General features: G+C 37.5%; 1 protein-coding gene across 1 annotated transcript in view; it reads right to left on the bottom strand.

Annotated features, from left to right (window-relative positions):
- Positions 1-317: 317 nt before the first annotated feature.
- Positions 318-14,255, bottom strand: part of Cngb3 (cyclic nucleotide gated channel subunit beta 3) — a 172,184-nt gene continuing 158,246 nt past the window's right edge. The window contains exons 16-19 of the mRNA XM_027402972.1: positions 4,046-4,192; positions 3,540-3,714; positions 854-955; positions 318-380 (exon numbers count right to left, since the gene is read on the bottom strand). Of these exons, the coding sequence (XP_027258773.1) occupies positions 318-380; positions 854-955; positions 3,540-3,714; positions 4,046-4,192 (487 nt within the window). The remainder of the gene's footprint in view (positions 381-853; positions 956-3,539; positions 3,715-4,045; positions 4,193-14,255) is intronic.

Here is a 14,255-nt window from a genome sequence, read left to right as displayed (position 1 = left end):
CAAGACATTGTATGTCACTGGGTGGGGCTTTAAGTAGCTGTGGTCTGGTTGCTAAAGAGAAGAAACTTAGCTTTCGATTTGGTCTTTTGTCTCTATAGGTTTGGTAATCTTGCTGACAGATATTGGCCTTGGGTGAAAATCAAAGTTCTCATTCCAAAGGTTCCAAGACATCAGCCCATTTTGGTGTCAGCTGCTGGATTTAGTGACTCACCATCCTTGCTGAAATAGAAACCACTTGATTTATGGCCTATTTTATTTAAAAAAAAATCACATTCTTTTACTATACATAAGAGGTAAAATGAGTCTACCTTGGACATTTAGCCAGTATTAACAGTGTTGTGCCAGAAGTTACATAGCACAAAAGTATAGGCCGAAGGATGCTAAATCACAGTAAGATTAAAATCAAGTTTATCAAAGTGAAACAAGGAAACATCATCAGGAAAGAAGGGAAAAATATCTACATTAGACATTTAAAAGAAATGGCAATTACTTGAAGCTGATAACAGTGGACACTAGGGATGGTGGAGAATAAAACCATTTTCAGTTAAGTCCTGGAAATGAAGCTGAGGATTTGCCTGAAGTTTCCGAGGGCCCCAGTGAGTTTAGTTTCCCTCATTAATTTAAGCTACAATCCTGGTTACCATCTCTTTGGGAATGAGTGCGATTACATCTAAAGATAATCAAACACTTATTGCTTAGCCTTGTCTTTGACTTCAATAGTCAGAACCTCTTCCCCAGTCTCATGGGCAGGAGCCATACTGATGATGAGTGATTGATAGGCTGGTCCTCTAAGTAAAACTGCCTTTTAAGTCAACATTGAATGGGGCATTTCCTCTGCTGTAATAGTACTTACTCTGCAGTTGAGCCTGTCCAATGTTTTTTCTGATGGCCTTGTTCTTTTATCTTCATATTCATTTCCTTTTCTCCCTTTTCCTTTGGAACTTCCACCATTTTTCTGGAAGAAGCCATGATAAAGAACTAGTGTGGAAATGGGTAATTGAAATATTGGAGTCACTATCAAACAAACATCTGAATGGAGTGAATATAGGGATCATGTCTGTCTTGTTTCTCACCGCCATTTTCCTGTGTTTAAATGTTTGTGTACTATGTTTATTTTACAGAGATGGTATTTGAAGTGTTTACTTTTACTAAAAATATATACATTATACAATACAAAGTCTGGTTTCCTTCCCAATAATGCCAGAATCTCGGGGAGAAACTCTTATTTCTTTTCTTATTTAATCTTCTTAGTCTCATCTTAATTTACATTGTGTGTGTGTGTGTGTGTGTGTGTGTGTGTGTGTGTGTGCAAGTTATATGCCACAGGATCCACATGGAAGTTAGAGGCCAGCTTGTGGGTGTTGATTTTTCCACTATGTGGAATTGGACTCAGGCTGGCAGACTTGGCTGCAGGTACATTTACCACTGGCCCATCTCTCCAGCCTTAACCTATTGTTTTTTTTTAAAAATAGTTCTGTATATTAGTATTATCTGTAGAAATCTCACATCTTTAGCACATGTGTTTCTTGTACAAATTGTTACTTTTAGGTTGCTACAAATACTGTTAATATTCACCATAGTGTTAATGTGTAGAAGACAAATATCCAAGTTTTAGGATCTTAAAATGTGATGATTTTGTAACATTTGTTTTCCTCATTTTCTGAAAGGTTCATGGCTACCCATTTCTAAGTGTTGGAGAGAAGAACATAACAACTAATTTTAGAAAGCTTGAGCACCTGTTCTATTTCTCAATATCTGTTCACACAGATTTATTATGAGCACCAAAGAAAAACAGAAACAACAAAAAGAGAAAAAGGAGTCATGGTTTCAGTGCCTTTACATTCCTAGGAATTACCAGGTAGCTCAGTGTAAATCTGAATGTTGGTTAACAGTTTGTACCGTAGTTCATTGTGACCTAATCCAAATTTGTTGACTGGCTCTGCTTATGACCCAGATGTTTTGATAAAATATGTAAGGCTATTTCTCTCTTTTTTTTTAAGATTTTGTTATATGTTGATTAAGTATTTGTGAAAATGTTGCTCACTGACATATTGTTGACATGATTTATATATTTACCTTTCCATGTGTATGTATTTGTTACCATGTGTTGTGAAATGCCCTCCATAAATTCATGTGTTTAAATTATTTGGTCCTCATGTTATGGCAACATTTGGGATTGCTGTAGAAACTTTTAGGAGGAAGAGTTGAGACTCATTGGAAACAAGTGAGTCTGTGGATGTGGGCCTTGAAATTTTGTAGCTTATCTCCACCTCCTGCTTACTCTTTGCTTCCTGATGGTGGATATAATGTTACCATCTGGCCTCCAGCTCCTGCCACCCTGCCTTCCCCACTGTTCTGGACTGAAACCCCTTTAACTGTAAGCCAATATTACTTCTTCTTTGAGCTGCTTTTTGTTAGATATTTTGTCATAGCAACTTGCAGGTAATTACAATGCCATGATTCATGTTAATTCGTGTGGCCATGTTTTTAGAACTGTTTTTTTGTTTGTTTGTTTGTTTGTTTTTTTAAATCAAGTTACCTTGATCACCAAAGTAGCAAATATAACCATTGTTCCCAGGGGAAATACCGGGCCTGTTTTGTTTCCAATGAGTTTTAGGCCACATGTTTTATTTTTGTTTTGGCAATTGATCAATATTTAACTTTATTGGTTGTATGTTTTTCTTCAGAAATACATTATTTAATATAGCACACTAACCCATGAATTATGCATTCCCACACTGAGCTCATAGATAATTTGACTGTAACCAGTAACCTGAGTAAAAATTATAAAACTATATTTCCTCTCTCAGTGATACCATAGAATTTTTTTGCTTAGGAAGTCTGGACAGTATTCAAGTACTATTTTTAGTACAACAAAGTCACAAAATATTAAATTAAGAATTCAAAACTACAAGATAAAACAAAAAAGCTGTGGCAGCAAATAGATTGCTTTGGGCAACTTATTTGCATAAGAGTCAAAATAAGAAACAGGATTAAAGGGCTAGAGAGATGGCTGAGAGGTTAAGGGCACTGACTGGCTGTTCTTCCTAGATGTCCTGAGTTTAATTCACAGCAACAAGTTGACTCGCAACCATCTATCACAAGATACATGCAGGCAAAACACTGCATAAATAAATAAATAAATAAATAAATAAATAAATAAATTTTTAAGAAAAACAAGAGGAGTGAACTTGAGATGAATTGATAATGCACCTATCAAATTTCCTCTTTTTATTTTTTCCTTTGAGCATTTTACTTGGCATGAAAGACACAAAAACATACCTTGATTTGGGGGTTACCAATAAATTATAGTAAGTAGATTCACTCAAAAAGAATTCATGAACAATTAAATTTGAGTGCATTTATAAATATGTATATTAAATTAAGCTGACCCACTGATTTCATGTAATGATTAATGAAGATAAAGTTGAAATAATAAATGTCAATATAAAGCACAATTGCTAGGGTTAGATTAGTCCGAATTGCCCATCATCTGAACTAGTATGTATGTATGCCATGCAGCACTCCTGCCTTGTTACCTGATTGGTTTGTTCTCTCTTGCCTTTGAGGAGACTTCCAAGGTCTGCTTTTCCTGTGCTTGCCAGGAGAGCTTTAAACATTTTGGGTGTCTCTTCCTTTGGTGGGAAAAGAAAGTTTGGTCCTGTTGGTGGTGGGATGGCCTGTGGGATCTTCCTCTTTTGGCTTATAAGAACTCTGGGGACAAGAGAAGAACACTGTTTTGAGTAGCTCTGTGACAGCTGATACAAATTCTCCCTGAAGAGTGGTAGTTCCCCCACCACTTTGGCTTTCAGTTTGGGGTGTATTTCATGAAGAAAGTTGTAACTTACTTCCTGTAATACAATTATCCTCATCTTACATTTTACAGAGTAAAACCACGTTTCTCCACCCCTCCATATAGTATCTCACTCTAGTTCTATCTGGCTTGGGACTCAGTTCAGTCCTCCTGCCTCAGCCGTCCACGTGCTGGGATTCTAAGTTTGCACCATCACACAAGGTTTTGTTGGGCCTTTACAGGTCATCATACCTGGCTTTCTTCATGAGGAGTGTTTTACAAGATGGGTAATGGTGCAGAATTTCTTGGAGAGTCTTTTTGTCCAGAATTAAAAGATTGGCAAACCCGTGGGCTACCACGTCAGCAGTTCTACGGTTTCCTCCCCCTTTTGCCAGGAGGCTGTGAGACAGAAAAGCAAGTCTTCAGTTACAGGCTCGATCACCCTCCATTGACTTTCCTTTTAAATCTCAAACAAAGTTGCAATTTAATTATTCAATTATACATTCTAATCTTGGTATCATGTGGTAAATTCATAAGTGTTGACTTTCCTTCAATACAATAAGTTCTTCCCAATAGGAAATACAGAATCTTCAGCAAATACTGTGTTTTTACTGCCTTTAGTCCATGGTTTCTTTTAATTGTCAACTTGAGACGATCTAGAATCACCTGGGAAAGGGAGTCTCTATGAGACATTGTCTAGTGAGGGGATAATCTTGCTTATGTTAACAGAGGTTAGAAGACTTGCTGATTGTGGGTGGAGTCATTATCTGAGCTGGGGATCCTGGATTGTAATTAGAGTACAGAAAGAGGTATATCCCTCTGTACCTTGCTAAGAATAATTATTATGCTAAGAAAGGAGAGAGAAATGAATTATGTAAATGTCTCTACTTAAGTCAAGCTGGATTGGCTACTGTGCCTATAATCTAAGCATTTGCGAGGCTGAGGTAGAAGGATCAGGTCATCCTGGAATGCATAACAACACACTGTCAAAACAAAACAAGAAACACAACAGAACAGAACAGAAAGGGGAAGGGACCTATGCAAACTTCGGCACTTCCCTGCACCTAACATTGAAGATGGAGGCTGGAGAAGGAAGGCTAAGGTTCTCCAAGCTAATGAAGAATGGAATTACCCTTCCAAGATAGAATGTACACTTTTAGAATCCTTTAGTGTGACTGTGTTAATGCTTGTTTACTTTAGTCAATGAGTGCTTTTTCCAGAAAAGACAAAAGAAACAAAATTTACTTCACCATTTACATATCTGTGCAGCATTCTATGCATACATGTGTGTACATACGATCTATCTACATAGCTAGCTATCATCCATCACAGTATCTTTGACAATCGTCCTTTGACTAACTCATCCATACAAGTTTCTATCTGCCTTCCTGTTTCTCTACTAAGTGGAAGTACAGGGGTCGGATAAGGTAGTTTCATTCACACTCCTGTGGTTTTTAATACAGAGTAATCAAATAGTTAGGCAGGGCAGGATGTCACTGGGGAGCTTAATCTGAACCCCAGAGAACCTCCGTGAGCATGCCAAACTATATGAGAAGGAACGGAAATAACATATTTAAATGTCAGGCTATTTTGAGATTTCTCAAGCTTTAATTAAACTTGCCTACAGGTTGCACGTTTGGAGTGCTTGATGAGTTTCCGAACAGAAGAAATAGTCTGTCTGCCAGATGGATTTTGCCCAAACTCTCTCAGCAATGTTTAAAATAGCATCTTTTTCTCTTCTTATCCACAAAATGCTTCCCCAGAATTCCACTGGTGAAAAGTTTTACTCATTAAATTGCTTAGTAAGAAGGCCTCTCCCTCAATATCTACAGCACCATGTAGAGTTTCCCGAAGGCCCCATGCCAGAGGACAAATAGCTGATGCTACAGTTAAATGTCTCCAGGTTAAAAAGAAGCCTGAACTGGGCAATAGTAGAAGAAATAAAGGAATCTTTTCTAATCCTGGACCCACCTTTTGCTGTGACCTTAGATAGATTAAGGACTTTTTTGATTTTTCTGTTCATTCATGGAACTTTTAAGCCCCACGATATATCCAAGACAGTGAGAGGGAATAGAAGAGGCATATCATCAAAGTATGATGCCTTTATGTGAGAAGGCTGCAGGATTGGGAAGCAAATCATCATTTCAGACACCTGTTTATGATTTCTGATCATACAACAATTAATTCAAAAACAAGCACACAATGTATTAATCATGTGACTTCACTGGTCATGCCATACAACACTGACAAGTGCTTGCCAGAAATATCTCTGTCAGAGTCAAGACAATTGCATATTATGAATTATCATGTTAACTGTTCATGCAAAGTTTTATGCATCTATCAAAACATAAGGATTTAAACATAGAAAACAAAGACCTAAATATTTTTCTACCACCATTACTTAGTATCTAAGAATCAAATTAGTATTCCCTTTGAGTTGCATTGGAATGTTTTATTTAAAAATACCTATTTGAGTTGCATAATGATTTTTAAATACATTTCAGGATGAATTAGGACAGAATTTTCAAGAATTCCTCAAATATCCTTACACATGGTTCTTAATTTTGTGTTATCTGTTGCTATGAATTTGTACTATCAGCATTGATGTATACGAAATTAAAATATCCATCAACACTGGAAACAGTGTAGATGCCCTCTGTCCTTTGGTATCAAATATTTAGCCCAGATTTAATTCTATGGAGAAATAAACAAGAATGTCTACCTCACAGATATGAAAATTTGCCCTTACCTTAATAAATGGTAAATGTTAAGTATAACAAAGAATTGTATGTTTTAACACAAGTAATATTTTATTATATTAAGCTTGAGGTAACCAAATCCCAGGAAGACTTAATTCCTAGACCAAAGTCATATCCATAGAAACACTCTACATTATTTGAATGTGGTTTACCTTATTTTGGCCTTCTCAAGGCACTTCTACAGAAAAGAACAATGGCAGATAATCAAAAAGATGATAAATTAATATAGTAGTTGTAAAGACATTCAGTTACATCCAAACAATGTTTTTGTTTTTATAATTCTTGGCTGTGAATGGTAGTGCATTCCTGTCATCTTAGTACTCAGAAGGCACTGGCAGGTGGATCTCCATGGTCAACAACCTGGTTTGTTGACAACCTGGTCAACAATCAGAATTCCATGCCGGCCAGGGCTATGTAGTGAGACCCTGTCTTAATAAGTAAATATTTTTTATGATTACCAGTAAATATTTGATTTTCAAACTTGTTTTGTATACCTACATATATTTGGTCATGTAAAAAAAGTCACATGTTACAAGTGTCATGAGTGGAAAAAGTATAAGAAGCCTTGGCAAATATATTGTGTATATGGATATGTACAAGTATTTTTTTTTTCAGAAAGAGCTGTAATATGCAGGCAGTCAGTCCTAGTCATTTACTGGTTTCAAGCTTCACATCAGTGCGGGTACACATGAAACTATAAAGTTATGTGCTGCACATACAAAGTACGATGTGATAGGAGACCCCTGAATTTATGCAGTGCACAACACAGCTCTCTCTAGCAGAGTTACTATATTTAGAAGCACTCACAGGGGGAAATAGACTATAAAAGAGTTAAGTGCTGAATGTAGAAACACAAGAAAAACAATGGGAACATAAGCGAAATTTATTTAAAAGTTAAACTTTGCCATGGGGGTGGGTGGGGTGCGTGAGGGGAGTGTGGGGGGTGTTAATATGGCATCCAGTCATTTAAACTATAAAAGTAAATATTTTGAAGATAGTCAGAAATGTCTCCTGAAGGACTTAATAAACAGGCCACTTTATGAAATGATGGAAGGAACCACATTCTCTGAGTAGATACAAGAGAGAGTATAGAAAAGAGTATCAGTGCTAGCTATATATTGTTTTCAGATACAATTCAGTAATACTATTGTGCTATATGGAGCAGGATCAGTCAGTACAGTGCATTCCAGAAACCCCACCCTTGAGTATGATAGGCAAGTGATGTACTTTGGAGCTACATATCTAACTCCATATTAAGCTTTGATAAGTAGGTCATGGTGTGTGAGATCATATATAAGTATTTGTTTGGCATGACCTTCCTTCAGGAAAAGATACAGAACTCACTGTGTAAGTTGAAGAGAGCAAAAACAGACACAAATTAAATATATATATGTAAATGTACACAATGCATACACCATAATGAGCTTGCTCTGAATTACAAAGATGATTAGCATTGGTCCTCAAGCTATTTGAAGTAGGAGAAGAGTAAGTACATTTAAAGACAGTCAAACTAGCAAATATTAATATTATTGCTGATAGTAGTGTCTCAAGTTAGCATTACCCAGTGTTTACTGTGAGCCAGAGAATTTTGTAAGTTGTTTTTGTATATTAATCTAACTAATTATTTACAGTCCTGTAAGAAAATTGTGCATCATCATGGTTGAGTTTGACTGAGGAAAGTGAGCAGTTTCAAACAATTACTTTCAGACAAGACTTACCACAAATTTTGGCATGGGGTATAAATTTAGTCAGCTCTCTAGAACAACTTAGGACCATTAATGCTTTGATAACTACAGGAAATAGAAATGGTTCTAAGATAAAGACATTTCTAGCCTGAGATACATTTTCTCATGTACAATTATTTCTTACAATAGAAATAAAACTAATTCTAAATGTCGTCTGTGAGGCAAGCATCATCTCTAGTGTTGAGAAAGAGACTAAAACTTCAAATATTTGTTCTCATTAAGCAAATTTCCAGCTGCGCTATATTTGGGGACAGGAGCTCAGATCACCTCTGTAGACTTTTCCTGGGACTTTGTCAATCTTGTCAGGAAATACTTTGTTCTCTGACAACTTTCCAACTTGACTAAGAATAAATTCTCACCAAACTTTTTCTGGTGAGCAAACATCAGAGGATGTTCTGGGGTCACCCCTGCCTGGGTGTCTTGCTCTTTGCAGAGACTTTGATATTTATCAAGTATGTACTAAATGACAAGCACATGGTAGCATATATATATATATATATATATATATATATATATATATTGAAGAACTTCTGTGCACTTGAATTTTTAACAAATTTGGAGAGTTTAGATTTCACAGCTGTCAACTATCTGGTTCCATTTTCTCTGCCAGCTCTTGATTTCAGAGTTGAATTGACTATAGCCAAGTGAATGAAGAATTAATATGGGTAAAGGTCTGAGGAGAAATGTAAAGAAGTAGAATAACATCACTTCATATTAATGTCCCTTAAGTGTCAAAGGAAGACTTTACAAGGATACTTTGGTAACAAAACAGTTATCAATTAAGACTACATTAGCCTGTTCCTTTGGAACATGGTGGCTAACAAATTCATTTATTTTTAAAATAAAGCTTTTAATTTTAAAAGTGCTTTTCTTTTCAAAACTAAGCCCCAATATATTATTGCTTTTGATAACATTGGTAGGTTCTTGCCATTGTCTAGGATCCATTAAGTGATTTGGGCCAGGAAGATAAGAGGACCTGATTTCAAATCCAAGCACCTACACTAAAAAACCAAACAAACCAAAACCCAGACAGGGCTAGAAGTGGTTGTAACCCTAGCACTAAGGTGTAGAGCTAAGCAGATCCTGAAAGTTCATGGGCTTACCAGCTTGGCTGAAAACACAAACTTCTGGTTCAGTGAAAGACCCTGTCTCAAGACAGTCAGATGGAAAGTGACCAAGAAAGACACCTATATCCTGTTCTGGGCTCTATATGAGCACACCCAAGTGCATGCACTTAAAAGTCATGTTATCATCATACACACCAAGGTGAGAACTAATTTCAAGTCAAGGGTCTCTCTTGTATAAAAATTCTAGTGATGCTAATTATATCACTGTTATTGTTCTTAATCACAATTTATGTCAATAGACATTAGGAAAAGAATCAGGCTGTTTTGATAATGTATGTCAAGGTCTGACTTGGGGATAAAGAGACCACTGAGTGGTTAAGAGCACTTTCTGCTCTTTCAGAGGACCTGAGTTTGGTTTTCAGCACCCATATCAGGTGACACATCACTACCTGTAACTCCAGCTCCAGAGAATCTGGTACGTTCTGGTCTCCAAGGCACCTACAATCATGTGGCATACATGCATATTGACATACTCACACATACACATAAAAAAGAATTATGCTTCTTGTATGTATTCCAAATGACAGTAAAGAGCCTATTTTAGTATTACATCAAGTTATTTGCAAAGAGATCTTGAGAATAATTGAACACACGTGTAAAAAATGGTACTGATTTTGTAATTGTTCACAGAAGTATGGAGTGGCAAAAAAGGTTCTGTATAGCCAGAGACCACACTATAGAGAGTGTGGTAAAAGTGTAAGTACATTTTTAAATTCGGGTTTTGTTCATGTTTGAGACAGGAAAAGATTGGAAATTCGGGGTTTTGCTTCCTAGTATTCAGTATTCTTATTCTTGCTAACACACACACTTATTGTCTGCCTTTCATAAAAGGAAGACAAAATTAGGAAAAAGAATAACAGATGTTTCAATTAAGCATTAAAAATACAATGTTTAAAGACCTAGATATTTCTCTGGTGTGCCTCTTTTAAAATATTGTTCAGGAGAAATATAAACAGAGTGAAGAGGAAAAAAATTATTTTTCAAAATATTTGACATTTTCACAGTGATATAGAGGTAATATAAGTAAAAAAATAACTCCTCAGAATGGGTAGTTTGACCAGAAAAGTCAGTACTTAAACATGTTGAATGTAAACCAAATGAACTAAACTATCCAGTTCTTTCAGAAAACATAATACGTGGTGATAAAAGGAGAGGCAAGTGAGTGAAGTGTAGAAGTTAATGATCACATTTATGAACATGAATTGGCTCCTAGCAAAGGAAATCACTCAGCAAATATTTATTGGCTACCTATTCTCTTCTGGGTACTATTTAGAGGAATGTAAATTAGAACAACCTATTAAAATTCAAAACAAATGAAAAAATAAAGCAAGGTCAGCAATGCTGTGGGAAAAGAGCTAGGAATTGTTAATTGTATTGTACATGGGCTCACTGTTTTCTGAAAATTATCTGCTCACATACTTGAAGAATTACAGAAGTGCTTCTACCTTTTGGCCTACTTATTCCACTTTGGAGAATAAAACGGAAAGAAATAACTTCAAAGAAAAATGAAGTAATTTTACAAAGATAAATCCAGAAGTGCTATTTTTAGTAATGACAAGGGACACAAGGCTGACTACGAAGTTATGACAAAGAAAAAAAAAAGAGCCTGCATTTGTACAGTCACTGGGACACAGAGATTATACATTTACTTATTTAACAACTATTTATTAGCCACACTTATGGGCCAAACATGGATTAAATGTAGGACAAAGTACGTGTGGTATCTATTAGACCATGGGAGCCTGTGCAGTGCCTGTACAAACTAGAGAAATGCAGTGTTTCTGGGAACATGCAGCACTGTGGGTCCAAATCTGAGGTAGAAGAATGCCTTTTTTTTTCTTGTTTTTCAATGTGAAAGCATAGAGGTATGACTGAGCACAGTAGCTGGAGCTCATGGCCAAGGAAGGGGGTGTGGGTTGCATTCCAGCTCTCCTCACCCCTTTATTCCGGGGCAGACAACATAGTTGGAACAGCCAAAAGTGACTATCCTGGTACTTCTAATTGGAGGGGAGTTTGAAGGAATAAATGCTCTAATGAACATCCAGCTACAAAGACAAATGGTCTAAAAAAGTGAATATAGTTTGACAAGATAATATAGCAAGGAGACCTAGGTAGTCCCTACAGTGGAGAATCCAAGAAGCCCCCAAAACATGCTGAGATGGAGAGAAGGTGGGTGGTTGGGGAAGTGGGTGGGAAAAGTATGCAGGCAGAAGTAACCTCCTGTGCAAAAGATTTCCTGCAGCTAGACAGAGTGTGCCAGTTAAAGAACTAGAAGATATCAGCAGGACGCCTCGGTTAAACATGTAACCTGAAATAGACAGGTAGACAGGCTAGATGCTCTAGGATTTTGTAGGCCAGAATAAGACCTCTGTACTTATTTTCAAGGATACCATGGGCACATTTGGGCAGGAGGACACAGATCTGATCAGATTGGTGCTTCTCATAACCATTCAACTGCAGATTAGAGGCTGGGTTATGGAGAATGCGGTAGGAGATACCTGGCCAGATGTGAAGGTGGCTTGGACTACCCAAAGAGTCAGCAGTAGTGAAGGTAAGATGTCATTGATTTGAGATATATTTAGGAGGTAAAATGGAGAGATCTTAGATGTGGAATAGCCATGTCAGGTGAAGAATAGGAATATGGCAGGTACATCTTTTCTTTGTTTCCACTAAAACTCCAAATGTTAAATTGTAAAGGTTTTGGTATTAGTTAATTTCCAAAATTACTATAGTTACTGTAATTAAATACTGTAATTAAATACCAAATAGTGCCCTGTAGCTACAAAAATTTACAAAGTAAGTTCAAAGTTAAGGTGCCAGCTAGGGTGTGCTCCATCTAATGACTCTACTGGAACATTTCTTGAATCTGCCATGCACACACAGGCATTTCTTGTCTGCATGACTGTAATTCCTGCTTCAGTCTTCAGACATTCTCTCTTCCTGTCTCCCATAAAAATACTTGTTACTGGATTGGAGACAATCTTAGTTAGAGTTTCTATCAATATGATGGAAAACCATGAGCAAAGAAACCTAGAGAGAAAGGATTTATTTGTCTTACACTTCTATATCATAGTTCATCACTGAAGAAGCTACACAGGAACTCAAGCAGGGCGGGAACTGATGTAGACACCATGGTGGAGTGCTACTTGCTGGACTGCTTCTCATGGCTGGCTCAGCCTGTTTTCTTATAGAACCTAGGACCATCAACTCAGCGATGGCACCAGCCATCATGGGCTGGGACCTCTTCTGTCAGTCACTAATTAAGAAAATGCCCTATAGTTGGATCTTATGGAGGCTGTCTTAGATAGGGTTATGATTCTTATGATGAAATACCATTACCAAAGCCAAGTTGAGGAGGAGTGGTGGTTTTAATGAAAATGTGCCCCCCCCATGGACTCATAGGGAGTAGTACTATTAGGAGGTGTGGCCTTGTTGGAGTAGGTGTGGCCTTGCTGGAAGAAGTGTGTCACTGGGGGTGGGCATTTAGGTTTCAGAAGCTCAGCCTAGCCCAGTGGCTCATTCTTTCTTCCTGCTGCCTATAGATCCAGATATAGAACTCCTAGACCCTCTCTAGCACCATGTCTGCCTGTCTGCCTGCATTCTAACATGATTCCAGCCATGACAATAATGGACTAAACCTCTGAATGTAAGCTAGTGAATTGTTTTACTTAAAGAGTGCCACGTCATAGTATTTTTTTGTTGTTGTTGTTGTTTTATTTGTTTTTTGTTTTTTTCCAGCATTAGAAACCTGAACTAAGACAGGGGTAAAGAGATTATTTGGCTTACACTTCCACATCATAGTTCGTCACTGAAGGAAGTCAGGTCAGGAATTTAAGCAAGGGATGGAATCTGGAGGTTGGAGCTTATGCAGAGGCAATGGAGGGGTGCTGCTTACTAGCTTGTTCCTCATGGCTTGCTTACCCAACTTAGCTTTGGTATAGAACCAAGAACCACCTACCAGGGGTGGCCTCACCCACAATGGGCTGGGCCCTCCCACTTCACTTATTAATTAAGAAAATTGTACAAGCCTGCCTATAGCCTGGTTTTATTGAGGCATTTAAAAAACTAACATAATTCTTCATTGATTCTTTGGGAATTTCACGTCATGTACCCCAATCCCATTCACCCCCCAATCTTTCCATTTCTTCTCCTCACCTCTGCAGCATCTGCCAAAAAGAAACCACCATCAAATCAATTAAAAACAAAACAAAACAAACAAACAAAAAACACACAAACAACAACAAAAAACCACCTCGCTCCTCCATCTTCCCAATACCTCTTAATTCATCCTAGTGATACTGGGTCTGGAGTGTGTCACTCAGTATACCCTTTTTTTCAGCCAGCTCCACCTACAAATGTTCATTACAATGAGTCATTGGTCTGGTTCACTCTCTCACTGTAACATGAAAAATAAAAACTCAGAGACTAATATTGGGGTTCCAGCTGATGGTCAGTTAAGCAAAGCAGCCAAGCCACTATCTCTTACCTCTACTGAAAGGGCTGATCCTGTCTCCTAGAGCTCTCATCAAGCCTCAGACTGCTGCCTATCCTCAGCATGGCTGGAGAATCAATGCCTTCCTATCCTTAATATGGCTGGAGAATGAATGGCATCTCTGAGACCCTGTTCCTGTCTTAAACATCTCTCATGAGTCCAATGATTAAAGGCATGAACTCTGTTATTCTTTTAGACTGATTCAATCTTGTGTAGCCCTGTAGGTGGCTTTGAACTCAGAGAGATCCATCTGCCTTTGTCTCCCAGGTGCTGTAATTAAAGGTGTATGCCACCGCTGCCTGGCTTCTATGGCTAACTAGTGTGGCTGCTTTGCTCTTT

The sequence above is a fragment of the Cricetulus griseus genome, chromosome 2 (genome assembly GCF_003668045.3).
Source record: "Cricetulus griseus strain 17A/GY chromosome 2, alternate assembly CriGri-PICRH-1.0, whole genome shotgun sequence".
Lineage (NCBI taxonomy): Eukaryota > Metazoa > Chordata > Mammalia > Rodentia > Cricetidae > Cricetulus > Cricetulus griseus.
Note: the sequence above shows the minus strand (reverse complement) of the source record. Positions and strands in the feature narration are given on the sequence as shown.